Source organism: Sus scrofa, chromosome 2 (genome assembly GCF_000003025.6).
Source record: "Sus scrofa isolate TJ Tabasco breed Duroc chromosome 2, Sscrofa11.1, whole genome shotgun sequence".
NCBI lineage: Eukaryota > Metazoa > Chordata > Mammalia > Artiodactyla > Suidae > Sus > Sus scrofa.
This window is the reverse complement of record NC_010444.4, coordinates 86,503,914-86,530,997: the sequence shown is the minus strand read 5'-3', so window position 1 is coordinate 86,530,997 and position 27,084 is coordinate 86,503,914. Positions and strand designations below refer to the sequence as shown.

Below are 27,084 nucleotides of genomic sequence, written 5' to 3'. Positions count from 1 at the left end.
GGGGGAAGTTATCTCGGTCAGGCAGGTTACTTTATACCTTTCAGGAAGAATCCTTTTTTCTTAGCAGTAGCAAATTTGGCATTCATAGGCAAATTTTTCTGGTCAGGTCTGAAATTCCTGGGTCAGTGTTAAGAACTAGTAGAAGGTTTATTTTCATTTGGAGTATATTCTATCAAACACTTCTCCTTTAGAAAGACATATGGGTTTTTCTAAGCAAAATTAAATTTGATTCATAACTAGTGTGAGCTTTAAACTTGACATCCTTTCCTCAGTAGTGGTCAGAAAATTTGTTTTTAGTTTATAGCTGGTATGGGGGTGGGGTGGGGTTGAGAGAATTAGAGGCCTTGTTATTTGGGATCCTCAGAAAGTTCCTGAAAATAATAGACTTGAAGGTCCTGAGGCTCAGGGCTCTGGCAGCAGGTTCCAGCACATCTGCATAGCCCAGATAAAGGTGCTCTTAGAAGGCCTTGAGAATGAAGTATCCAAAATTGTGGCAGTAGTACCAATCGCTAAGAATCAGAAGTCACGGTTTGGCGACCCAAATAACTGTAGCTCATGGCGCTCGCTTTCCCATGCGGATCACTATATTAACCGCTCCGCTCTGTCATCTGGTGGCGTTAGGGGTTTTCCTTTGTCTTTCGATTTTGAAACTGGCTATGTCATCCACGGCCCTTCATCAATTTCCAAATTTCCAGTGTTTCTGAAAATTCTATACCCCATCAGTGTTATAAGGCACGCTATTAAGCCTCCTGGGTACACATGTTTATCTTCATTTGTACACCTGAGGGTCCAAGCCTTGACACCTGCCTGCCTGTAGACCTGTGCATCTAAGCCGCGCACACAATGTGCCAGCGTGCAGGGGCGGGGTGAACACTGCGCGCGACGTATGTCTGAACTGTTTGTAAGCGCTCTGGGGGACAATCCCTCAGGACCCCGGGAGCTGGTGCCCAGTGGGTGCGAGGGACACCGACTGACACGAGCTGGTGGAGGACCAGGGTCTCTGGCACTTGGGCCTGGGGCTGAGTGGGGTGGACCTGCCGCGGGTTTCCCAGGCTCAAGCCGGCACCCCACCCCTGCTAACAACGCCCTGTGTGTGTCTCCTGCCCCGCCCGCTGCAGGTCTGGTTCCAGAATCGGCGCGCGAAGTGGAAGAAGCGCAAGAAGACTACCAACGTGTTCCGCGCTCCTGGCACGCTGCTGCCCACGCCAGGCCTTCCACAGTTCCCGTCGGCCGCCGCCGCCGCCGCCGCCGCCATGGGCGACAGCCTGTGCTCTTTCCACGCCAACGACACCCGCTGGGCGGCGGCAGCCATGCCGGGCGTGTCGCAGCTGCCGCTGCCGCCGGCACTGGGCAGGCAGCAAGCCATGGCACAGTCGCTGTCCCAGTGCAGCCTGGCGGCGGGGCCGCCGCCCAACTCCATGGGCCTGTCCAACAGCCTGGCGGGCTCCAACGGCGCGGGGCTGCAGTCGCACCTCTACCAGCCCGCCTTCCCCGGCATGGTGCCCGCCTCCCTTCCCGGCCCCAGCAACGTCTCCGGCTCGCCCCAGCTCTGCAGCTCCCCGGACAGCAGCGACGTGTGGCGGGGCACAAGCATCGCCTCTCTCCGCCGCAAGGCGCTAGAGCACACAGTCTCCATGAGCTTCACTTAATATAGCCGCACCCGGCCCGCTCCGCCCCCGGCGTCGCCCCCAGGTCCGCCCCGCGGCCCTGGAGGCGCGCGCCCGGGCCCCCGCTCCCGGCCCGGGCCCCTGCCCCGGCGCCTCGCCCCGCCCGCCCCGGCCCCGGCGCCCTGCTCCCACCCAGCCCGGCCTCCGCCACGTCTCGTTCAGTCCCTTCCTCTCTCCTCCACTCTCCTGGGCTCACCCCAAGCCCAGCCCACGAGACCTCCCCTCCGTCTGATTTCGCTCGCCCCACCCTCCCCAAAACCCTTTTCCCGGCCTCACCCACTCCTCCCTCGGCCCGGTCTCCAGCACCTCACCCGACCCTTTCCCGCTACCCCGGGCCTTCCCGCTCGCACTCGTCGTGCTCGCGCCCTCCTCACGGCCTGCCGACTGGCGGCATTCCCATGCACACCTTCCACACGACGCTCTCGGCCCGCTCGCCTACCGCCTCCCCTGCGGTCCCTTCTTTCCCGGCCCCTCCTCCCGCGCCCTGCAAAAAGCATCCTTCCCGCCATTTTACTTACCAGGGAGTAGACTCAGGATCTGAAATCAGACATCAATGGACTGGTTTGTGGGCAGAAACACACACACACACACACGCGCACTCTCGCTCACTCTCAGACACTATACACACGCGCACACACACATACACAGTGCACCTAGGTCACACACGGACGTGTTCAAGGGACAGCACAATATAGGGACTTTTGTCTTAAAGGAGGACAAGCATCTGCTACCAACTGCCTCATCTGAGGGCCCAACTGATTACAATTTGATTTATCCTCGTATTCTTGCTCCGAACTCCTTTCTTTCTTTCCTCTCTCACCATCCGTCCTTTGCCCTGTCCACCCAGTCGCATCCATGCAGCCCCCTATTGGCTTGCAAAAGAACGCTTTTATTTTACCTTACTTTTATTTTCTTAAGCACAACTGTGTGAGGGTATTGAAGGGAAGCCTTCTCAGGAGGAGAATGCCAGTGGATTGGGTGGCTGGAGTAGACTAAAGCAGTCATGTGATGAAGAAGAGGTGATCTTACCCATTTTGATAAGTCTTTATAAGGAAGAATAAAATAAACATGTAAGAAAAATTTCCGTTTGTAAAAGCCACATCTCTTTTCTGGATCCTTCAGGACTGGGGTTTGTTTGCTTCCTTTATCCGTTTCTCTCTCCTCGATGCTCTGTGCCCTTGGTTGTTTTGTGGTCGTCCTGTCGTCCCTCGTGCCCCTCGGCCACCGCCCTGGCCCCTGCCGGCTGCCGATGGGTGCACTCGGACATCTACAACCCTGCAAATTTGTACAGAGAAACACAATCAGCTCTTTCTGCATGTGCTGGTCAAATCCAAACCCAGAGAACAAAAGCGCTTTCGAAGAATGAACAAACATGTGAAATAGGATGTTTTGTGTAGATAAAGCATTCTTGTTACATACTGGTCAATTTGTGATATGTTTTAACTTATTGTCTGTGCTTATTTATGGAATTTGGTTTTCTTAATAAATGTTTGAGCTAATATAAAGCATATTATTTGACTTTTCCGGACAAGTTTATATCAACTTAAATGTAAATGGATAAAATAAAATCATTTTCAGTATGTGATATGGAGAATGATGGGTTTTAGTGTGACTTTGAATGGTGGAAAGGTCTCGCGGAGGGAGGGGAGAGAGCTAGGTCAAGTGGTTCTCAGTTCGAGCTCCCCTAGCAGGATCTCGGCGCCTGGGACGCGTTAGCCCTTCAGTAGGCTTGGCCTCAGTTCCGGTTGCCCTGCTGCCTACGCATCGCTCATCAGGCCTAAAGTCCCACGGTCTGGAGGCCGGAAGTGAGGGGCCAGGTGGGGATCTCCTCACGCGAGCTGGAGGCCTCGCGAGGCTTCGGGCCGGCTCGCGGCCTTTGAGCCAGAGATAGGCCTTGGCGCACAGCTGCCCGTACTAAACGCAGCGCCGAGAGTTGCTAAGCTTCTCGGCTTTCCCTCCCGCGAAGGGGTGAATGGCAACCCTCGTTGGGCCTCTGTGTGATGGGGAGGCTGTGGGCAGGAGGAAGGAGCACCGTGAAGGAAGCTTGGGGACTGGGAGCTCTGCCCTATGGCGTCGCCCAGAGCCACATCTGACCCCAGGTATGCGGTTGGCGAGAAAGGCCCCGGGACCGTCCCGTAGGGCCGAGGCCTCCAGGCCGGGAAAGAGGCCACCGGCCCCTTGTGTGTGCGGATCTAGGCTGGCCTCAGATGCCCGGCACCTCCCAAGTGGGGGCAAACGGCAGGACGACCTGGGTCAGGGCCTCTCAGGCATCCCCCTGCGAGACTGCTCTGGTTTCTCAGGGTCCATCCTTGGGTCGAGCTAACCTCCAATTTAGACACGTGCTGAGGGGACTTCCTCACACTAACCGGTAGTGAAAAACTGCTGTTTTTTCGATAGAAGGAGGTGGAAGGTTTCGGGTGCATTTTAAACTTGGAGGCGAGTCGACATCACAGGCCTCCTTTGGAAGACTAACCAAAATCAATCTTGTGGTTTGAAATTTTAATGATCATTGTAGGCATTGAGAATGCACCTTTTCCCATGGGAAGATGTCTCATTTGGTTGCGACTGAGGGGAAACCCTAAAAACACCCTTATCCTAGAATAGAATTCATATCACTGGGCTACATGTGATTTTAAGGAACCGTAATTGGTACTCAACTAAGAGAACACAATGGAATCTCTTGAAAGGTGAGGACAAAAGGACATGGTTTTCTGTGATAAAGATAAGTCATTTGTTCATGTTACCTTAGGAATTTTAATTAGAGGTAAAATTAAAATTGGTAGGTGGATTCAGAGACTATTTCAATTTTGCATTTTCTAAAGGGGATATTTAGTATAACGTTAAAACATTATTATAAAAACATGCTTATTTGGAATTTCATATAAAAATGGAACATTTCTATGTTTTAAAACTCACCCTAGGATTTAATTTAGCAGCGTAATAATGAAATTTCCAAAATATCTGTGCGTGAAAAATACTTTTCCTTCTTTTTACATTTTATCATCTTCACCCTTGGCTTAGATTAGTGGCTTTTTTTTTTTTTTTAAACCTGAAATTGTGGATGCTTTAATCTCAAGTCACATTGAAGACATCAGTTCAAATCACAGATTGCTTCACCAGTGAGCATGGAAGGCATGGAAGGTTGTTTACAAGGATGCTAATTTTACAGCTTTTTTATGCTGCTATAAAGCATAACTTTATGATGTAGGAATGCAATAAAGGATGCTAAATGGAATCTTTAAAAATTGTATTTCTGAAAGGCAAGGGAAATGGGAGCTTTCATTTGAAAAAAAATGGGCCAACTCAGAACACTGATGAGAAGTTACAAATCAACTGAAGTGATAGATGCTTTCAAAGATACTTATATTTCATAATATAGTGGTTATTTATCAATATTATAATGAAAGTGTACAGAGTTTTTCACTTGACCTGACTCTGGAATAATATTTGTTTCTATAGCAATAGATTTTTGTGTTAAGAATTTTGAACATTTTAATGTCATATATGCCATTAGCATAAGGGAAGGCAGCCTGGCCTAAATTGTTAAGGTTGACAGCTTGGCAGAGATAAAATGCAGAGAATGAGAATATCAATCACAAACCTGAAAGATTTTTGCAATTTGTTTTGATTTCTTCATTTCGAGGGAGAAAAAAAAGCTAACAACAGAATAATGCTTCGTATTATTTTTATGCTTTATTTGCAGTAATTCTGACTCAAAACTGTTGAAGTTATAAAAATAACTAATTACATTCAATAAGGGAATAAAGACAATAATGATGAATAATATCAGAGTATAGGTAGATAAGTACAACATGTTAGATATCCTGCCTCTAATGAACTGTACTTTTTGCTGAGTAGTCTGTTTGGCATGGAATACTATCACCATTTTGCTAGCTAGAAAAAGTCAAAGTCTGTTATGATGTAACTATATGATTGGTTTATTTGAAAACACATATTTATCCTTGTATCTTTATTTTCTTAATATTGTTATCGTATATGGGATACAAGCGATGGCATTGTAATGATATTGCACTTAGTTTACCTTTTGTTGATGGTGGAAGAAATAGGATATAGGAATTCACCCTACTAAAGGTGATGTTAGGTAGGAATAAAAAATAGGATGCAAGGCAATTTGGAGAAATGAGGGTAGATGTATATTGAAAATGTAGAGGAAGTTCTAACTTTGAGGCAGTTTATGTTTGATTTCATTGACTTCATTTCTTGAAAATGAAAGCGTTTTTAATTTGTGTTGTGGACTTTACATATTAATTTTTAGGATAAAGAAAAAACTTAGCCCACAAAGATGTGTCTTCTAGTAATGGCAGTTGTTAACCTGTCAGTTGAAAGAATGTAACCTTCCTTTTCTCCTTTTCATGACATAAAGGTAATCTCATCTGAGGGCATTTATGTGAAGAAATAACAGCATGGTATGGTGAAACTACTGGCTCATTAATCCTGGCATCTACTTCCTACAGGGTTCCTTGATTAGTTAGATTCATTCATCGGGCATTTCTGAGTTTTTGATTTGTCACCATTGACTAGGTTCACTGAGTTCAGGCTAAATTGAGCCAGAAGCAATGTTTATTAGTGATTTTGTAGTACAGGCTACTCTAATAATTCAGCCCAAATATCTCATCTGAAAACTATCCATTCACCCTTGCTTCTAATGTGGGTTGCAGCTGTGTTCATAGGGAATTGAAAGAACACAAGTGATTGGGCATGTATTTTCTAAATTATTAATATGATGGCTAATAGCTGTAAACCCATCTTTGTATCCAATGCAGAAATTATGATTCATTTTAAAAAACGAAAGCAGCAACAAAGGGGGGCACCCCCTGCCTGGCTCTCTGCTAACTCTCATCAGTGCAGAGCGTTTGGTACAGAAACCATGGCCTGTTTAGCATGTGGTCATTACAGAGAGAAATAGAACAATGCTTTTTGCTTTTCCTCGTGCATGCTCTCTCAAAACAAGGCATGGATTTAAGAGACTAGAAAATGCCTTTAAGGTATTTCAGGCATGAGCTGCACAAACAGCCCTCTTTTGGTTTTGGTGATGTCATAATCAGTCTTTAAGCAGGTGTAATTAGTTGTTTGTGCCTTTAAGCTGCATCTTCCGTCCACACAATCAAATATCCCATGTATCCAAGTTTCCATCTTTAAAGCCACCTTGGATTTGAGATATACTTGTTGCAGTTGCTCTTGCTGCCACAGTTCCTCTTAGTTCTGAGTTGAAGTAATCCACAAGTATGAGGAAACAGATAATTAACCCCTATGGCATCTATAGTGTATGTTCTTTATACTTTTCATTGAAATATCACAGGACTTTCCATGCTTTTGCTCATAGTCCTTATTGAGTCTATTTAAGATGAACCAAAACAAGGTCTAGAAGCCCTTAATACTGAAAAGATTATGTGATTCTTATGAAATTAAAAATACTAAATTGTAAAACACAAAACATAGGTATTCTGATACTAAGTTCTTTCTAGATTTTCTAATTGAAAAATTTCTTAATGAGTTCAGTGAAGCTGAATGGGTTTGTCTTTTTGTTGCCCTTGCTTTATTAGTTATCACATACTTAGTCTGCCTACTAGTACTCCAACACTGAATTCAGAAAGAACATTTTATGAGGATGTTTATCACTTTTTCTCTAGTACCTTACATTCGAACCCCATTTTTTAGTTTATGGAGCACATTATGTCATGTAAATGATCATGTCATCTTTATGAAATAGAGACTATAATATCTATCTTACAGATGAAAAAATTGAGACTCATAGAGGTTAAGCAACTTGCCCAATGTCACATACCTAGTAAATGGGAGAGGTCATTTTTTTTTTCTTTTTTTGTCTTTTCCAGGGCTGCTCCCGTGGCATATGGAGGTTCCCAGGCTAGGGGTCGAGTTGGAGCTGTAGCCACCGACCTACACCAGAGCCACAGCGACTCTGGATCCGAGCCGTGTCTGGGACCTACACTACAGCTCATGGCAATGCTGGATCCTTAACCCACTGAGCGAGGCCAGGGATCGAACCCACATCCTCACGGTTCGTAGTCGGATTCATTAACCATTGAGCCATGACGGGAACTCTGGGAGAGGTCATTTTTTAAGATGGTCTTCAAATCTTTTAGCAATAACATGTGTGTGTAACATGTAGACATGGCTCTTATTCTTTTTTTTTTCCTCCTTTGGCTTTTTTGTTTTTGTTTTTTTTTTTAGGGCCACAGCCTTGTCATATGGAGGTTCCCAGGCTAGGGGTCTAATTGGAGCTTCAGCTGCTGGCCTATGCCACAGCCACAGCAATGCCAGATCTGAGCCACATTTGTGACCTACACCACAGCTCACAGCAACACTGGATCCTTAACCCACCGAGTAAGGCCAGGGATGGAACCTGTATCCTCATGGATCCTAGTCAGATTCATTTCCACTGTGCCACAAAGAGAACTCCTGCTGTTTTTCTTAAGGGAAAAAACTAAGTAACTTCCCTTTCTGGGAGTTTAACAGTCCACCCTTGTAATTTCAATAAGACAGATGCTTTTTTTTTTTTTTTTTGTCTTTTTGTCTTTTTGTCCTTTTTAGGGCCGCAGTCGAAGCATATGGAGGTTCCCAGGCTAGGGGTCTAATTGGAGCTGTTGCTACCGGCCTACGCCAAAGCCACAGCAACGTGGGATCCGAGCTGAGTCTGTGACCTACACCACAGGTCATGGCAATGCCGAATCCTTAACCCACTGAGCGAGGCCAGGGATCGAACCGGAAACCTCATGGTTCCTAGTTGGATTTGTTTCCGATGCGCCACAATGGGAACTCCCAAGACAGATGGTTTTTGATGGGACATGACAACTGCATTAAAATTAAACATGGGGTCTTTCTGTTGTGGCTCAGCAGGTTAAGAACCGACTAGTATCCATGAGGGTGTGGTTCGATCCCTGGCCTCCCTTAGGGGATTAAGGATCTTGCGTTGCCGTGAGCTGTGGTGTAGATTGGCAGGTGCAGGTCCAATTCATACCCTAGCCTGGGAACTTCCACATACCACAGGTGTAGCTGTTAAAAAGAAAAACAAACAAACAAACATGATTTCAAGAGTCTAGAAACACTCATTTCCTCCTGAACTTTACCCTCTCTCTCTAGAGGTTAATTCAGGATAGTATTAGTATGCTACTGAGAAGGCTCTTTATTATACGACAAAGTTTTATCAGTGAAGTTGTCTCCTTGTGATAGGAGCTTTGGGCTGAGGTGGCAGGAAACTTGGGAGTACTTTGAGGCAGGGCGCATTGTGCATGGAGAGGGAATGGTTTGACTCTCTACAAGGGTAAAGATCCTTGAATCCCTTGGCGCTTCAGATATGTTTCTGTTATGTCCCTGTAAGAGTTTTATGGGGGATCTTTTAATGTTGCTTCTATACAATATTAAGTAGTCACAACTCAAGCTATTTCTCCACATGTTAGAAACCTACTGTCAATCATAGAATTATAAAATCTTAGCATTTGAAGGGATCTTTGAAGTCACCTTGGTCAAGTTTCTGGTGAAGGCCTCCCAAGGAACTGGGCCTTACAGGTTTGTGGTGTTACCTTACAGGATTTTTTTCTCTAATGGAATTTTTTGACCTTTCCTTGTGGGTCTTGTTTTCAGATAGGTAAACTGTGTTTGGTATGCTTATCCAGATTATTACTAAATTTTCTGCTGTCCTCTGAAGTTTGAAGCCATGATCAGATTCAGGTCTCTAATGATTGGAACAAGCCATGGTGGACCACCTACCACACTCATAATAATAGCCATTCATTAATCTGATATGGTTGTATTATGGTATCACTGACACTCCCCAATTGGATAAATTGTAGCAGTGTGATTTCCCCACTGTCTAGCATAGACTCTGGCACATAGTAAGTGCCCAATAAATGTTTATTAAATTGGATTTCAGATGTGTTGGTGTTGAAGTTCCCAGCTTATTGTACTTGGCACTTGTCTATTATATCTCAGGGAATAGTTGCCACTTTTAAAATATCATATATTGAAGGGAGTACATCAGGATGCAAAAATAAATGAATAACTTCCGACAACAAGCAAAATAATGTTTTCATTCCCGCCAAAAATGACCATGCTCATCCTGTGGTGAGCTCAGGCTCACTCTGAGTAAACTAGTCACCCCATGGGAAGCTAATTACCTTTTCCAGAGAACTAGGGTACCACCAGTATCTATGAAAAGGTAATTTAGTAAATGATGCTCAGGTATCTTGGAAGAGTTAATGTGCCACTCTTAGAAACTCCAGTGACTGTTTGTTTCCCACAGTAGAGGAAGGAGCACATGCTTGGCAGGAAATCAGCCACCTTACATTTCCCTGTTGGAAGACTCAAGAGCTTCATTTTCATTTTAAACTTAGTGGCTTCTCTGAGAACCGGTTGTATGCCATGAGACGTTTTGGATTTGAAGAGTATGATGAGAGTTTTCTCCTTGGGCAGAAGAACTCCAAAACAGGACCTTCAGGTTTTGGTAGGAGTTGTTCATTAGCTGATTGCTGCTTCTCAGGGAGATAGGTTTTTTGTTTTTTCTTTTAGTTATAGAATAACAGTCCTTGCCCTGTTCCTACTCTGCTGTAGTTGGAGACCATGAAGAAATGTGGCATGGTTTGGAAAACATAGTTGTGATCCTTGGTCAGCCGTTATCCAACTGTACGCTCTTTGTCCAGTCACTTAGCAGCTGTGAAGTTCTTTTTCTTCATATAATATCTGAAGTTCTTTCCCAGTGCTGACCATTCCTAACACATAATCTTACAACTGTGTATGGCTGACTAGTGTGGGGTGAGTCCATTCAAAACTATCTGTTATTCAGAGGCCTGGGCGGGTCTTTAATCTGTTTCTTTTTTTTTTTTTTTTTTTTTTGTCTTTTTGCTATTTCTTGGGCCGCTCCTGCGGCATATGGAGGTTCCCAGGCTAGGGGTCTAATCGGAGCTGTGGCCGCCAGCCTACGCCAGAGCCACAGCAACGCAGGATCCGAGCTGCATCTGCAACCTACACCACAGCTCACAGCAACGCCGGATTGTTTACCCACTGAACAAGGGCAGGGACCAAACCCGCAACCTCATGGTTCCTAGTCGGATTCGTTAACCACTGCGCCACGACGGGAACTCCTAATCTGTTTCTTTTAAAGATATTTTCCTTTTATCTGGCGGTAGGGGCTCTGGTTCTGAGACAACTCAGCATTGTGTTAAAGGGAGTGAAAAGGTAAGCACATAATATCAGTGTTCTGCTGAAGAGTTACTGCCACTGACAACATCCTCGGCCTCCTTGTAGTAGGACCCAGGGAAGAGATTGGGACTGCAATGCAATTATTTTCTAGAGTAGGCAAGGAAGATTGAAACATGCAAGAATTTAACTTTCCATTGACAGTTATCGCTGTGCAAAAGAATCCTTGTCCCTGCCCTTAATTATTAGTGCCATGGGGTTTGTGTGTCATCCAAGAAAGTATGGTTATCCCATGGATTTAACTGAAATGGAGAAATTGGAAAAAAGACAGCTGCGACATAGTCTCCTATAGGAAGCATTCGGTGCATTTTGGTTGGATTGATTGCATTCAGATAATATTGGTTTCTTGTGTAAAGTTAGTAGTGCAACTGTTCAACTACTTAGAAGCTAGTGTAGGACAGTGTCAGCAAATTTGTTTTGTTGCCAAGGCAGTTTCCAGTGTTTATAATCACGTGGGAGAATGAAAAGAATGGGCAGCCCAGAGCTGTTTAGGTGAGCAAATGTACGGAGGCTGGGAAGTATCTTGCCTCATAACCTCTTTTTGTGTATGGATGAAGGTAAATAATTCAAGTCCGGGAAAACTGGTAAAGTATGTGGAGTTTTTTGGGAGCCTTCCTCATTTGGGAGGTGGGAACACAACAAAATTACAACAACAAAATTGCCAGTTATAATTTCCTCTTTGTCTTCTAACATCAGCTGTCCAGTCTTCTAACATCAGCTTTTTTAGAGTAACCAAGATTTTACATGTTCCCTTTAGAGACTGGTTGCCTAAAAGCTTCTAAGTACACAGAGATACTTTCTGCATTGTTGACTTCTCCTAGGTGAAACCCTGGGCTAGACAGTCATGTCAGCCATCTATATGTATCTTGGCTTTAAAGAAGTCTTCTTCTCTCACTTGTCCTTACAGAGAAGCCTCAACTATTTTTCTTCCTTATTTTCATTTCTCTGCTTCGAAATCCTCAGAGTCCATTTTTTTATTGTTTAATATGTTGTTCTTTGGTTTCCTTCTTCCTTCCCTATGATATCCTCTTGTTTCCTCTAGAAAGGCAGTCCTCAACCTCCTAGCCCCAGATTTCTGCCTCAGGGACACTGGAGTTGGGGTCAGGGCTGGGGAGAAGCAAGAGCTGGATATGTTTTCCATCTGCCCCTCAGGTAATTGGGGTGAGGAGAGGAGGGAAAATTGAGGCTTCATTGAGTGTAATACAGGAAAGTCTGACCCGAGTATTGTAAGAATTACATATAAACACATATTTTTTCAACCAAGGAATTCCCTGGCAGCACAGCAGGTTAAATATCCAGTGTTTTCACTGATGTGGCCCGAGTTTGATCTCTGGCCTGGGAACTTGTGCATGCCATGGGCACCCCCCTCCCCAGTCCAACAAAATGCATATTCACTCAAAATATATTTGAATGCCTGATTCCTTAGCCCCATCACCAGGTTACACCTTACTAAAATTCCATATTTAAGTGTGTGTCTATATGAGGGAGAAAGATAATTATTTTAAATGAATCTTTGTGTATATCAAGTGTCTGGAACAAAAACAGAAACAACAAAAAATCTTTCACTTACAACTGCACTGTCTAGTATGGAAATTATTAGTTAAATGTGGCTCTTTAAGTTAAATGAAATTCTAAGTTCCATTTCTCATTCACAGTAGCTACATTTTAAGTGCTCAGAAACCACAAGTGACTAGTGGCTACTGTATTGGGTATCATTACAGAAAGCTTTATTGGACAGTGCTGACTCGTGAGACTTGTGAAACTCTAGACTAGGGAAATGCAGAATCAAGTTGCTCTGCTTCTTGCTGAGTTCCATGGGAATTCACTCTGTGCTGTAGCTATGGAATTGAACAGTGTAAATGGACACTGAGTACCCCTGAGGGCCTTTGAAGAAATGCACAAAAGTAAGAACTTACCTAGCCATGGGATTTCTATCTAGCTTTCAAAGTAAAATTTCAAAAAATGGGGATAAGGGGGACATGAGGAAGAAGGTCTTAAGGACCAAGATTATAGAATGAGAAGGGTGTGCAGTTCAGGTCTAATATTTCTGTGCTTGCTATATACTGCTACTCACATCCACACTTCAGTGATTTGCTCTGTCAGGGATAACCAAAGAATCCGTTTATGTAAGGTTTTAAATTGGATCTATATGTAAACTGGGGTCTATACCATGGTCATTTAAAGTGGGTATATGAGGGATGTGGTGAGGAGTTCAGGAGTAGATCAACTATGGTTTGAAGCAGTTATTCACAGACTGAGCTTCTCCTCCAGCTGTGTCATAGCTGTTTCAGGAAAACAACTGTCTTACAGTTTGTCCAGTGCCTGATCTGAAATTAGCCGCACTTTCTCCCCAGGGTTTCTTCATTTCCCTGCAGATTTTAAAAATGATTATACATCAAACCCTGTGGACCTGGTCAGAAGTGCTGTTCCATTAATTATAATGCAGATCATGGTTGTGGCTTCTGCATGCAGATGTGCATAAAGAGCCTGCAGATGTGCACAAAGGAAAAGCTGTTGAAAAGGTTGGAATACATTGCACTGGTGCCAGGCATATTTATCACAGGGTAGTCACTGAGAATGCTGATGGATTTATTTCATGACCTGGGCAGTGTCAATTATGTAAAGGGCAGAGACTGGGTTGAGCTAATAGAAAAAAAAAAGTACATATACATTTCCTTCCCCAAACCCCCAAAAGCGAACAATGTGTGTTTATACATTTTTTTGAAGTTTCAGATGGAGACTTAATGGTAAGCAATTAGTTTTTACTATGGGGACTTAATTTCAAAAACTGAAACTTACTAAAATGATAGCTTAGTGTCTTCATTGCTGATGATACTGGGAAATCGGAAATTCATTGTTGACTTGATTTATATGGCATTGACTGTGAAAGGGTGTTATTGTAGCCATTAATGTTTTTAAATTATAAAAAATTTCAAACATAACAAATGTAAAGAAGACAGTACAGCAAACTCCCATATATTCATCACCCAGATTTTTTTTAGATCTTTCTCAATGTTATTTATTTATTTTTATTGAAGTTTAGTTGATTTACAGTGTCGTGTTTCTGGTTAAGCAAAATGATTCATATTCTTTTCCATTATGGTTTATTATAGCATATGGAATATAGTTCTCTGTGCTATGAAGTAGGATCTTGTTAATCTATTTTATGTATTGTTGGTTGTATCTGCTAATTCTACATTCCTAATTTATCCTTACTCTTTTCCTTTCCCCTCTGGACACTGTAAGTTTGTTTTCTCTGTCTGAAGTCTGTTTCTGTGTTGTAAATAAGTTAACTCGTGCCACATTTTAGATTCTACATACAAGTGATATACGGTATTTGTCTTTCTCGTTCTGACTTACTTCACTTAGCTTGATAGTCTCTAGGTGCATCCATGTTGCTGCAAATGGCATTATTTCATTATTTTTTATGGCCGAGGAGTATTCCATTGTATGTATGTACCACACTTATTTATCTGTTCATATGTTGATGGACATTTAGGTTGCTTCCATGTCTTGGCTATTATAAGTATATTATAAGTAGTGCAGTTAGGAACATGTGGGTGCATTTATTTATTTATTTTTTTTTATTTATTTTTTTTTTTTTGCCATCACCACAGCACATGGAAGTTTCTAGACCAGGGTTTGAACCTGTGCCACAGCAGTGACAGTGCTGGATTCTTAACCCGCTAGGCTACCTAGGAACTATAGGGGGTGAATGTTTTTTTTTGAATTAGAGTTTTCCCTGGATATATGCAGAGGAATGGGATTACTGGATCGTATGGCAGCTCTATTTTGGTTTTTTAAGGAACCTCCATACTGCGAAGTGGCTACTACATACCACTCCACACACACACACTCAAAAGTGGCTACCCCAATTTACCTTCTCAGCAGCAGATTCCTATCTCCCAGATTTAATAATTAAGATTTTTATTCCATTTCTTTCACTCATCCTTTTTCCCATCCTTTTTCTGTTTTAGTATACTAAAGCATATCTCAAACATTGCACTTGTTTAAATATGCATCTCTAAAAATATGAATAGATAAGCCATTTATACCAAAAAATTTTAAAGTAATTATTTATATCTAATTTATAATCAAATTATTTTGACTATCTCAAAAATGTCTTTTTAGTTTTAGTCTGTTAGAATCAGATCCAAACAAGAGTCATATGTTATAGTTGTCTCTTTTACTTTTTAAAAACAACTCAATAATATTTAGTGAATTTATAGAGTTGGGCAAACCATCATGACAGTCTAATTTTAGGGCATTTCTACACCCCCTAAATTTCTTTATAGCCCATTGCAATCAATCTCTGCTCCCACCTCCAGCTCCTAGGAAACCACTGATTTGCTTTCTTTTTGTGTAAGTGTTTCTTTTCTCAACATTTCATATATTAAATCTTTTAAAATCTAAAGAAGTTTCCTCCTTTTCCCCACTGCCATTCACATATTGTTCTATAGAATTCTCTGTGTTCTGGTCTTGTTTTTCTTCTTTCTAGTTCCGTTAGTTTCTTTATCTTTCTTCCTCTCCATGTTTCTTATAAATAGAATTTCTCTCCAGATCAGCATTATCCAGTATAACTTCTGCAATGATGGAACTGTTCTGTACCTGCGCTTTCTAATGGCTACATGTGGCTGTTGAGCCCTTGAGATTGAGAATTTAAAATTTTACTTTAAAATTTTAAATAGCTACATGCAGCTAATGGCTGCCATATTAGTGCAGCTGTAAAGGCTTAATCAGATTTAGGTTCAACAGTTGAGGACATGAATATTTCACAGGTGGTATTACATGCTTCAAATTGGGTCATATCAGGAGGCATACATGTTTGCTTGTCTTACTTTCAGTGATGTGGTGGTTGGTTGACCAGTGTGTTCAAGTGGTGACAGCCTGATCTCCATGGTACAGCTCCCCATCACCATTTTATCTAATGATTTTGTCCATTGATGAATTTTGCCTGAAGCAGTTAATTCATTAGGGCTTGAAAAAAATGATGATTTCCTAATCCTTCCACTTTTATGAACTGGAATTCCTTCATCAACTAGAATTATTTGGTTGTCCTACATTCCGCAGAGAAAACGCAAGATAAATGCTTAATTTTTTAACCTTTAATTTCTGGAATAAGTAATGTATGCCCTAGTTATTTCCAATAGTGTTCAATGAGGACATTAAAAAATTTTTTTTGTTTGTTTTTTAGGGTAACACCTGCAGCATATGTAAGTTCCCTGGCTTGGGGTCAAATTGGAGCTGCTGCTGCAGCTGATGGCCACAGCCACAGCCATAGCCATAGCAATACCACATAGCAATGCTGGGTCTGTGACATATACCACAGCTCACAGCAGCACTGGATCCTTGATCCACTGAGCAAGGCCAGGGATCAAAACCATATATCCTCATGGATCCTAGTTGGGCTCATTACCACTAAGCCACAACAGGAACTCCAATGAGGAGATTTCTTTCTTAAGTATCATTATGAATTTGGGGTTTATATAGTCAGTGTTTTTTAATTAGTCGTATTTATATATTTTTGATGCTCAGCATATCCCGTCTTTGGCCAGTAGGATCTCTTTGTGTTGACTCCTGTGTTCTTTTGATAAGACCATGGGGAACATTAGGGAAATGCAAATTAAAACCTCAGTGAGATACCACCCCACACCCATTAGGATGATTACTATATATCTATAAAACCCCCAGAAAGTAACAAATGTTGGACAGGATGTAGAGAAATTAGAACCCTTGTATACTGTTGTTGAGAATATTTGAAATGGTATAGCTCTCTGGAAAACAGTACAGTAGTTCCTCAAAAAATTAAAAATAACATTACTGAATGATCCAGCAATTCCTCTTCTGAATATATATACCCAAAGGAATTGAAAGCAGGGACTTGGAGAGATGTTGTGTACCCACATGCATAGCAGCATTATTCGCAATAGCCAAAAGATGAAAGCAACCCAGGTGTCCGTCAATGGATGAATGGATAAACAGGTTGTGGTATATAATACAATGAAATACTGCTTAGATTTTTTAAAAAAGGAAATTCTGACACGTGCTACATCTTGGATGAACCTTTAGGACATCTGAGTGAAATAAGCCAGACACAGGAGTAGTATTGCATGGTTTTACTTACATTAGATACTTAGAGTAATCAAACTCATAGATAAAGGAAGTAGAATGGTGGTTACCAGGGCTGTAGGGAGAATGGGAGTCATTTTTTGATGGGTTTTGAGTTTCGGTATTACAAGATGAAAAGTGTTCTGTGGATGGATGGTGTGATGATAGCATAACAGTGTGATTGTACTTAATGCCACTGAGCTGTACACCTAAAAATGGTTAAAATGGTAAATTTTATTTTGTGTTTTGTATATTTTAAAAAGCAGTTTCACGAAGTGTCATATGGGTAAAAGCATGACTGGAGTGCATTTAAGTGAGAATGAAAGTGGAATTGCAGAATCTAGATATAGGCAATAATTTTAAACTTTATAATATTTACAAAATGAAAAAGATTTAAAAATCCATTTATATGCTACTTAAAATTAAGCATTGTTACATTTTCTTTATTTATGTGTATATTATTAAAGAAGTTTATGTTATTAAAAAATCCAAAGGAAGTATTTCCTCCCTCAGTATTCCTGACTTTTAAACATATTTAAACCAAACTTATCTTGGAATATCAGATCTGGAAGAGTCATGTAGAGCATATAGTTTAAACTCATTTCCAGGAGGTTGCGTTTGTTCAAAGTCATGCAGCTATGTGGTGGTAGGTACAGCTGGTAGAATACCTATCCGGTCTGATCTAATCACTGCACAATACTGTTTCTAGTATCCCCCCTGAAAACTGGTTCTGCCTGTTGGTATCCCTGTCTCTATCAGTATCATCATATTGCTCTAGCTGTGAGGCCTGAAATATGGAGATAATCATTAATTCCCATTCTCCTCTTTCCTATCTCATATCTAATAAATTAAGTCCTGTGGATTTTTATTTGTAGCATTTATCACACTGTATCCTTTCACATTTAGTGATACTATAATTGATCATTGGGTTCAAGCAGTGGCAACCTTACCTTCATTGTTTAGTTCCCTATTAACTTTTTATGTAATGGTTTCATCCATTGATGAATATTACTCTTACCCTATTCAGAGCCTTATTCTTCCTTGCTTGTTCTTCAAAGCTTTTTGGCTTTCTCTCCATCTGCATTACTGCTTGGTTTTTCTTCTTAATATATCTTTCTGTACCTACTTCCATCTTACTCAAAAACATCTCCATGACCTAGCAGAAGTCTGTGGCCTGCAAATGTTATTTTGTGACTGCCTTTCCCCCCCCTCCCCTTTGGAAGCTTTTAGGCAGAGCATGGTCTCACCCCAGTTTGCATGAGTCTATTGCTTTTACCCAGCTTACTTCACTTATTTGCACTTCCTATTTGTTCCTGTATCCATTTTGAGTTTGACACCCCACCTGATATTTAGCATGGTCTTCAATGCCCAGAATAATGTCTGCAGTCTATTTTTACCAATTTTATTTTCTACCACTCCCTATAGGAAACCTTTAGCCATTTTCCTATTACTCTTTTTCTTCTCACTTACCTCTAACCAAATACCTTGACAATTGGCTTATTTCATACTTAGGATCAGTTTCTAGCACTGTGTGTGGAATTAATGGTGGGTTTTTTTTGCACTTGTTGGTTTCATAAATCTCTCTTTGAGAAACTCATAAACAGTGGGAGACTATGGGAAAGATTGGTATATAAACAGCTAACTTTAATAGTAAATAAAAAAGGACAGTTGTAAAGAGTGATGAATTCTTCTAGGGAGGGCAGACTTGGTAATTTCTGCCTGGGAAAACTGCATTATCTAGCTTTCCTTGACTCCTCCAAATCCTTGACTTCTTTCCTTGTCCTCCGACCACATCCTTCATTAACACATGATTTTTAGTTCTTTAAATCTTTAAAACGAGATTATAATCTCCTTGAGAACAGTGACAGTATTTGTATTTTAACTTCTGTATTCTTCCCTGCTCACGAAAGGTACTTGAATTTTGTTGAAAATATATCAGTTAAGTTTTTTTATGACATGAAGCAGAAAACTGTCTTACTGTTTTAAGTGAAAAGCTTTATTAGAAGAATAATGGAGGCTCACAGGAATGAGAGGAGGCCAGAGGAGCAACCTTGGAAAATGGACAGGAACCAAAAGGGCCCCGGATAGTAGGCCGCTGTAACAGCCTGCCCAGCTAGCTGTTCTCATTTCTGGATACTGTCACCATCACCACATTCCTCCAAAAATCAACCATAACTGAACCTTTGACTTTGGGTCAGTTCTTCTAAACTTCAGAGTTCTAAGCATTTCTGCCTTTCAGAGAGTAGAAAAAGGAAAGGTCTGTTCCCTTTAGCATCTCACACCAAGGCATCTCACAGGACTATCCACAAAACAGATTCCCCCAAATAGGAATAGGATTGATGCTGGATAGCTATATAGCCCCCCCTCCCAGCCTATGTTCCTCCCGGGGGTAGGGGGAACCAACGGTAAATGTTCATTACTAATGGATGAAGAATGTATGTAATCTTGCCTTGGGAAATTGGAGAGAGAGAGAGTGTGGCAGAGAAGTGAATTATGGTGAGGATCCTTGAGCATATCGGGTAGGGAGAAGAGAGCGTTGAAGACTTTGGGAACTTAGGGTAGACAGCGGTAAGGAACATTCAGAGTTTTTACCTACATGGGGGAAGCAGGAAGTTAGATAGGTAGCATGAGGATCTCAAGGACACTATCATTTTATTTAGGGCTGGTTTTAGTCAGTAGCAAGTCTTTGGTGGGTCATCTAGGAAGTGAAAGTGGGCTCATATAGTTGGAGAGGCTAGATTTTTTTATTAGTTAAACATTTTTTTAACACCTGATACATCCGTATGGTAAAGAATTAAAACGTAAAAGGGTCTGTAGTAGAAGGCTTTCCTCCCACCCTAGTTGCCATACATCAGAATTCTCCTTAACAGATAGTCATTAGTTTCCTATATAGGCTAGAGATTTTTAAAATACATTATAAACAAATGTGATTATTCTCCTCTCTCTCTTTTTTTTGCTCTTCCATGATTTTATTACAAAAATTAATAAAATTATATAAGGAATTTTAGAAAAAACATACAGGAGAATCAAATCATGATAATAGTTGTAAAAAAACAATATAAATATTTCAAAATGTTTGTTACAAGGATATTTTGATGTACATTTTGAAGCACTACTATCTATTTAACTTCTCCTGATTTTGGCACTAAGTTTATCATAATAAAACAATTTCCACAATACATTAAAAAAACCCTTATACAACCTAATAGAAAAGCAAACAAATAATTAAAAAATGGGAAGAGGATCTGAATAGACAGTTTTCCAAAGAAGACATACAAATGGCCAACAGGTATAGGAAAAGGTGCTTAACATCACTGATCATCAGGCAGATGCAAATCAAAACCACAATAAAATATCACCTCACACCTGTAAGAATGGCTGTTACCAAAAAGACAAGAAATAACAAGTGTTGACAAAAATATGGAGAAAAGGGACCTGTATATACTGTTGGAGGGAATATAAATTAGTGCAGCTACTAAGGAAAACAGTATAGAGGATCCTCAAAATATTAAAACTAGAACTACCATATAAACCAGCAGTTCCACTTCTTGGTATTTATCCAAAGGAAACAAAATCACTATCTTGAAAATACGTCTGCACCCTAATGTTCAATGCAGCACTATTTACAATGGCAAAGACATGGAAACAAGTGTTCATCAAGAGATGAATGGTTTTAAAAATGTAACATATTTACAATCAGATATTATTCAGCCATAAAAAGAAGGAAATTCTGCCATTTGTGACAACATGGATGGATCCTGAGGGCATTATACCAGTAAAGTTAGAGAAAGACAAATACCAATAACTGTATGATCTCACTTACATGTGAAATCCAAAAAAACAAAAAAATGAAACTGAAGCCATAGATACAGAGAACATATTGATGGTTGCCAGAGGCAAAAGATGAAATGAGTGAAGGTGGTCAAAAGCTACAAATTTCTAAATATAAAATAAGTCATGTGGAAGTAATGTATAGCATGGTAAATATAGTTAATAATACTGTATCACATACTTGAAAGTGGCTGAGAGATTTTTTTTTTTCATAGTCATCTCTTGTTGGAATTAATTCTCCATTAGAATGTGAAAGAATTCAGGGGTTCTGAGCAAAGGTCATGGTTAGGAATGCAGAGTGCGCCCTCTTCAGTGGTACCTCTTGGCTACTCATGTTTAAGTTCTTTGTAAGAACAGCAGTAGTTGAAAAACTTGTAAGATGCCAGCACCACAGAAAGACCAGTGATGGCCCCCTTTCTTCATGTTAACACACTTGTTGGAATACCTGTAGTAACCTCTTTGAAACGCTCCAGCAATGCCTTTGGGGTGAAATCCTGCATCAGTATCTAGCTTGGCAGCTTTGCTAATTTGACATCCGGGAGCTGCTTCTCCTTCAGTGGTATGATTGATGCCAACTTAGAGTCCTGGCTGTCCCTCCACTAGGAATTTTCTGATGCAGAAAAAGAGATGAATGTTTTGTAGATAAAAACATTTTTCTGTTGCTAATTATTATTGTATAACTTGAAACCAAATCTATACTCCAATTTCTTGTATCTTTTCTCACAAGCATTCAGTGTTCTTTTCCTTGCTTCAATAATATAATTACATCTGGCTTAGGAATGAAATGGTCCACTATAGTTCTCCATCATCACATCATGGTACAAGTTCTGAACAGTGTTGAGAAATTCCTTTTCATGCTGATGGAACTCTGTGGCCACATCTCTGAATGTTATTGATCCACGGGCCATGGTTTTAGACCTGCAAGAGCTGATGAATTCCCAAGGTCTCCCTTTATCAGAAAAACGCAGAATCCAGAAAACCCAGACCACCCCTTGTGGGCTCTGGGTACATCTACACAGTCGTTTCTGGCAACCCAGGCCATTTTTTTTCTTCGGTTGAGTGCCACTCACAGGCAGCGCACAACAATTAACATGGAAAAAGGCCCGAGGTGGAAGTCACCTCTTTGCTTGTTCTTTTCCCCTCTTGTGTACCAAATGATAACTAACATTTGTTCCACTGTTCTGTGCATTGCTTTTTTTCATATAATATGTATTGGAGAGCTTTCTTTCTTTTTTTTTTTTTTTGTCTTTTTGCTATTTCTTTGGGCTGCTCCCGCGGCATATGGAGGTTCCCAGGCTAGGGGTCTAATCACTGTAGCCACTGGCCTATGCCAGAGCCACAGCAACGCAGGATCCGAGCCGCGTCTGCAAGCTACACCACAGCTCATGGCAACGCCGGATTGTTAACCCACTGAACAAGGGCAGGGACCGAACCCGCAATCTCATGGTTCCTAGTCGGATTCATTAACCACTGCGCCACGACGGGAACTCCGAGCTTTCTACATCAGTATACAAAGAGTTTTGTTATTCTTTTTTTACATACGGGTTATTTACATGCCCCGTTGATGGACATGTAGGTCGTTTTTGGTCTTCTCCTATCATGGTTAATGCTGTAGTAAATGCTGCTGTTGAACATTTATTGTTTCTTGTGTCTGAGTATGTCGTTTGGATAACTCCTAGAAGTAGAACTGCTGGGCTAAAGAGTTTTGCATTTTAAATTTTGTAGATAATACCAAATCATCCTCCACCATGATTTCAACAAGTTATGAGAGTTCTGGTTTCCCCACAATTGAGGACGATTTTTAAAGATTCATCTTTGAGGTCTGTGTATAGGAAAAGAGCCTGAGGAGGAATTTCTTTTCACTTATTTTCACTCTAAGTCTCTGCGGGAGATTTCAGAGATAAGCCAGTGGGAAGTTGAGATGTGGGTAACTTTTAGCCTCTGGTTGAAGCAGCAGCGACCCCCGCCCCCACCGAATCCTTAAGTGCCAAATTCTTCATCATATATTACTTATACAATGGGTCTTTAGGCTGCTTTTTTTTTCCCACTCTCCTAAAGTTGCAGTCTAAATGTTTCATTTATTAAAAATTAAACACTACTGATATACTGTTTCTCAGCTTTATTGACATCCTTGCAATTCTTTCCGATGAGGATTTTAAGAAGATAACAGTAGCACTATACCATTTTTATACTCTGGAAATCAGCAATTGACTGATTCCCAGCAGTTGGAAAATAAAATTATTTCCAAGTTTTAGACTCAATTTAGTTGGGCTTTATTTCAGGTTGCATGTCTTGGCAAAGTTAAAATTCTCTGATGGGTCAAGTTTTCACCCTAAAATTTTCCTTCTAATAATTTAAAAAAGTGTTTTAGGCAGTAATAGTGTTTCTACCTTGTTATCAGTTCCACACCTCATTTTTCATTCAGTTGTAATTCCTTTGATTTCAAAGGGAATATTTCCCTTAGCCCAGCCTTATGAGCTTCCACTGTTTGAGTTTTGCTTGAACTCCTTTTTTGTTAGTATGTTTGTTGAATTTACCCTTGCTTTGTATGTTAACCGGATATAGGCTGTTTAATACCTTTTTAAAATCATATGTAGATAGATAGTATATAGAGAAAATTTCACATAGTGTAATTCACCTTTTTTAGATGTATAGTTTTGAGGTTTCTTGTTCTTGTTTTTGTCTTTTTGTCTTTTTAGGGCCTCACCTGTGGCATATGGAGGTTCCCAGATTAGGGGTTGAATCGGAGCTGTAGCCACTGGCCTACACCACAGCCACAGCAACACTAGATCTGGGCCTTGTCTGTGACCTACACCACAGCTCATGGCAACACCGGATCCTTAACCCACTGAGCGAGGCCAGGGGTCAGACCTGAATCCTCATAGATACTAGTCAGGTTCGTTAACCATCGAGCCACAACAGGAACTCCCCATTTTGACAAATTTATACGGTCACATAACTCCACCACAATCAAAATACAGAATATTTTTGTCAGCTCCAAAAGCCCATCATGTTCCTTTTAGTCAGTCCCTCTCCCCCTTTCAATCCTTGATCTGTTTATTGTCTTTATACATTTTATTATTTCTAGAATATCAAATCAGTGGGATCATATAGTATGTAGCTTTTGCAATTGTCTTATTTCGCTTAGCATAAAGATTTTGAGATTCCTCTATATTGTGGCATGCTTTCTTGCTTTTTAGTGATAGGAAGTGTTTCATTGTGTGGATGTATCAAGGGCCATTATTTTCAGTCTGTTTTTTGGAAGAGTGATTTGAGCTGATTGGTAAGGTTTGAGTACGTAGGTCAGTAATTTCAGGTCATCCATGGTCAAGCCTAGGTTACTCTATCAAAGTTCAGTAGTGTATTCTGGCATTAGAATCTTAAATTTTTGTAGGATTAGTCTTTGTAGAGGACATCACTTGAGTTAGACTTGGAGGCCTGAGGAATAGGAATGCCATGAAAGAATGTTACAGAGCAGTAAGTGAGCATGACCACTAAACTCACAGTTACTTTGAGAACTTGTCTTGCTCTTTTTTATATTTTTCACCCTCCAGTGACATTGGAGTCCCTTGACAGTTATTTGTTGAGTAAGCTGAATTCATCCCCAAACGCTGTCAGGTTGTGATTTTAATGTACTTTGTCCCTGAAGCATAGTTCCCTGTACCCTTAAAATAATTATGCTCCACCAAACACTGCCTCCCCAACCCCCACAAATGGCTATAAAGAAAGAGGGTCAGCCTCTTCACGTTTCCTTACATTAGTATTTCCTGTTCTTTTCATCACCAAGTGCCCAAGTCCTTTTTAATCCTTTGCCCATCATCCTCCCACCATGGAACCTTATGTTTTGGAAGATTTTCTCTATCATAGAACATTTAATAAATAAATAATTTCCTTATTTGGGAAAAATCAGTCAAAGATCTCTAGCTAGTTATCTAGCTAGCTATGTACCTGAGAGTAAACGAGCTGCTGGTTAGTCAGAAATAACCACGGTTAGTTGCATAGAGTATACATAATTCCTTCCAGGAGCAAATAAATTTATCTTTTAGTTAATTTCATTAAAGGAACATGTGCAACTTGGTTTAGTCTTTTAAAAATATTAGTGATAGCTTGAGGACACTCATTACTACATTCACACATCTCTAAAGGTCCAGAGACTTCCAAACTTGAAATTACTGTGTGCTTTCTTTTTTAGAAATGCCCGATCTAAATATTAACCAAATGATTTGAGAACTGGACTGGTGACTTACTTAAGGCCATGGGAATTCCAAAGACCTAAGGAGAGGCTTTGGCATTATGCTTCAGCTTTCATCAACAACATTAGCATTTCAGTCATAATTGTACAAATCCAGGTTGGGCTTTAGCGGGAAAATACTCTATCAGACTGGACTTTTTGTGTTGTTTAATGTCAGAAAACTCAATACAAACTAACTTAGGAAAAAAAGGAAATGTATTGAAACAATTCTAAAGGCCAGATTTGTTTCAGGTACTACTTGATTGAAGTTCAAGCATTGTTTCCCAAAACTGATTCTTCTTTCTGTGTCTCTAGGCTCTGACACTGCTGTTTGGGTTACATTCTCAGGCAGTTTCTTTCCTGTGGTTCTAGGTTGGCTGTAGCAGCTCCTGTCTGCATTTTTCCAGGTTCAAGTCCAGTGGAAGGAGAGAGGCTCTTCCTAGCATTTCCCAGAAGGAATTTGAGTCTCATTGACTCTGACTGAAATATATGGTCATCCTGTACAAGTGACTATGCTCAGGGAAATGATGCACTGATTGTTTAGGCTCAAGCCAATACATCTAGAGCTGAAGCCCTGTTCAGACATAGAGACTAAGAGCTGGGATACAGCATTCAGCAAGGGCAACTTGGGTTATAATTATCAAAGGAAGTAGGAATAGATGTAAGTTACCCCAATACCAGATGTCTGTACACTAGCATTTACACATGCTTGTCATTTTATTTATTAGGCACTGAGCTAGATACTTTCACAGATGTAGTTTCCTTTAATTCCATTCTCATAGTGCCTCTGTAAGATAGTTATTTTTCTCTCTGCTTTTAGTTAAGGAGATAGTCTCAGATTAAGTCATTGCCCAGTTTCATATTATCAATAATTGCTGGAACCAGAACTTGAGTCAAAGTCTTTCTGAATCCAACTGCAGTACATTTTTAACATTTCCTCTCCAGTGTTCAGAAAACATCCTGAGCAATAGCTGCAGTATCACTGGAAAATGATTGTAGTTGCTCTAATTATTTTGAAGATTGAAACACTCATTTGAATGTGTTTGTAAAATGATGAATTATGTTATTTCTAGCTGATTCCTTTGGTAGGCTCATATGAGCTACATTCATTCATCGAATAAATATTTGTTGCGTGCCTATTATGCTCCAGGTACCCTTCTAGGAACTGAAGATAAAGCAGTGAACAGAACAATTACCCCATGTTAAGGGTCTTACATTCTCTTGTAGACAAAACGCATGAAAGAATATATAATATAAAATCAGAGGATCATGAGTCTTCCTTTTTTATTTAGATTACTGAAGGGGCATTAGCCCTTGCAGGCATTTATTTGTTGGGGCAGACAGAGCCATAAAATTTCATCCATAGTTTGCCTAGTATTGACTCTGGTAAAATGCAATGAGGCCAATCTCAGATCAGGGCCAGAAGCATGGTAGAAAAATAAATGAAATAACTATTTAAAATCAATAAGGCTGTAAGGAAAGCCAAATGAATTAAACATTAATTTATATTCAAAACACATTTTCCTCCATTGTGGATTTTTTTTTTTTTTAGCTTTTAGGGCCACACCCACGGCATATGTAAGTTCCCAGGCTAGGGGTCCAATTGGAGCTACAGCTGCTTGCCTATGCCACAGCCACAGCAACACAGGATCTGAGCCACATCTGTGACCTACACGACAGCTCACTGCAATGCCGGATCCTTAACCCAATGAGCGAGGCCAGGGGTCGAACCTGCGTCCTCATGGATACTAGTTGGGTTCATTAATCACTGAGCCACTAATGGAACTCCCCCTGGGTTGTTTTTAGAAAGAGTTTTTTCCTCCCTCCAACCACTACCTTTTCTTCACACACAGAGAACTGTAGACTCTTGAGAGCAATGATCCTCAAAAGGTAGCCTTTAGATATCTGGGGGTGCCCTTTTAGAAGGTTTAGGAGGTTAAAACCATTTTCATCATCAGACTAAAATGTGATTAACCTTTTTCCTTGTGTTGACATTTGGTCTGATGGTGCAAA

The 27,084-nt window shown here is 40.8% G+C and overlaps 1 protein-coding gene and 1 long non-coding RNA gene across 2 annotated transcripts in view; both read left to right on the top strand.

Moving 5' to 3' along the window:
* The window catches only part of OTP (orthopedia homeobox), a 37,122-nt gene extending 35,417 nt beyond the window's left edge, over positions 1-1,705 (top strand). Inside the window, exon 3 of the mRNA XM_021084474.1 lies at positions 1,119-1,705. Coding sequence (XP_020940133.1) covers positions 1,119-1,649 — 531 coding nt within the window. The 3' untranslated portion in view covers positions 1,650-1,705. The remainder of the gene's footprint in view (positions 1-1,118) is intronic.
* Positions 3,559-27,084, top strand: part of LOC110259769 — a 106,357-nt gene continuing 82,831 nt past the window's right edge. The window contains exon 1 of the long non-coding RNA XR_002342108.1: positions 3,559-3,766. This is a non-coding gene — a long non-coding RNA (uncharacterized LOC110259769). The remainder of the gene's footprint in view (positions 3,767-27,084) is intronic.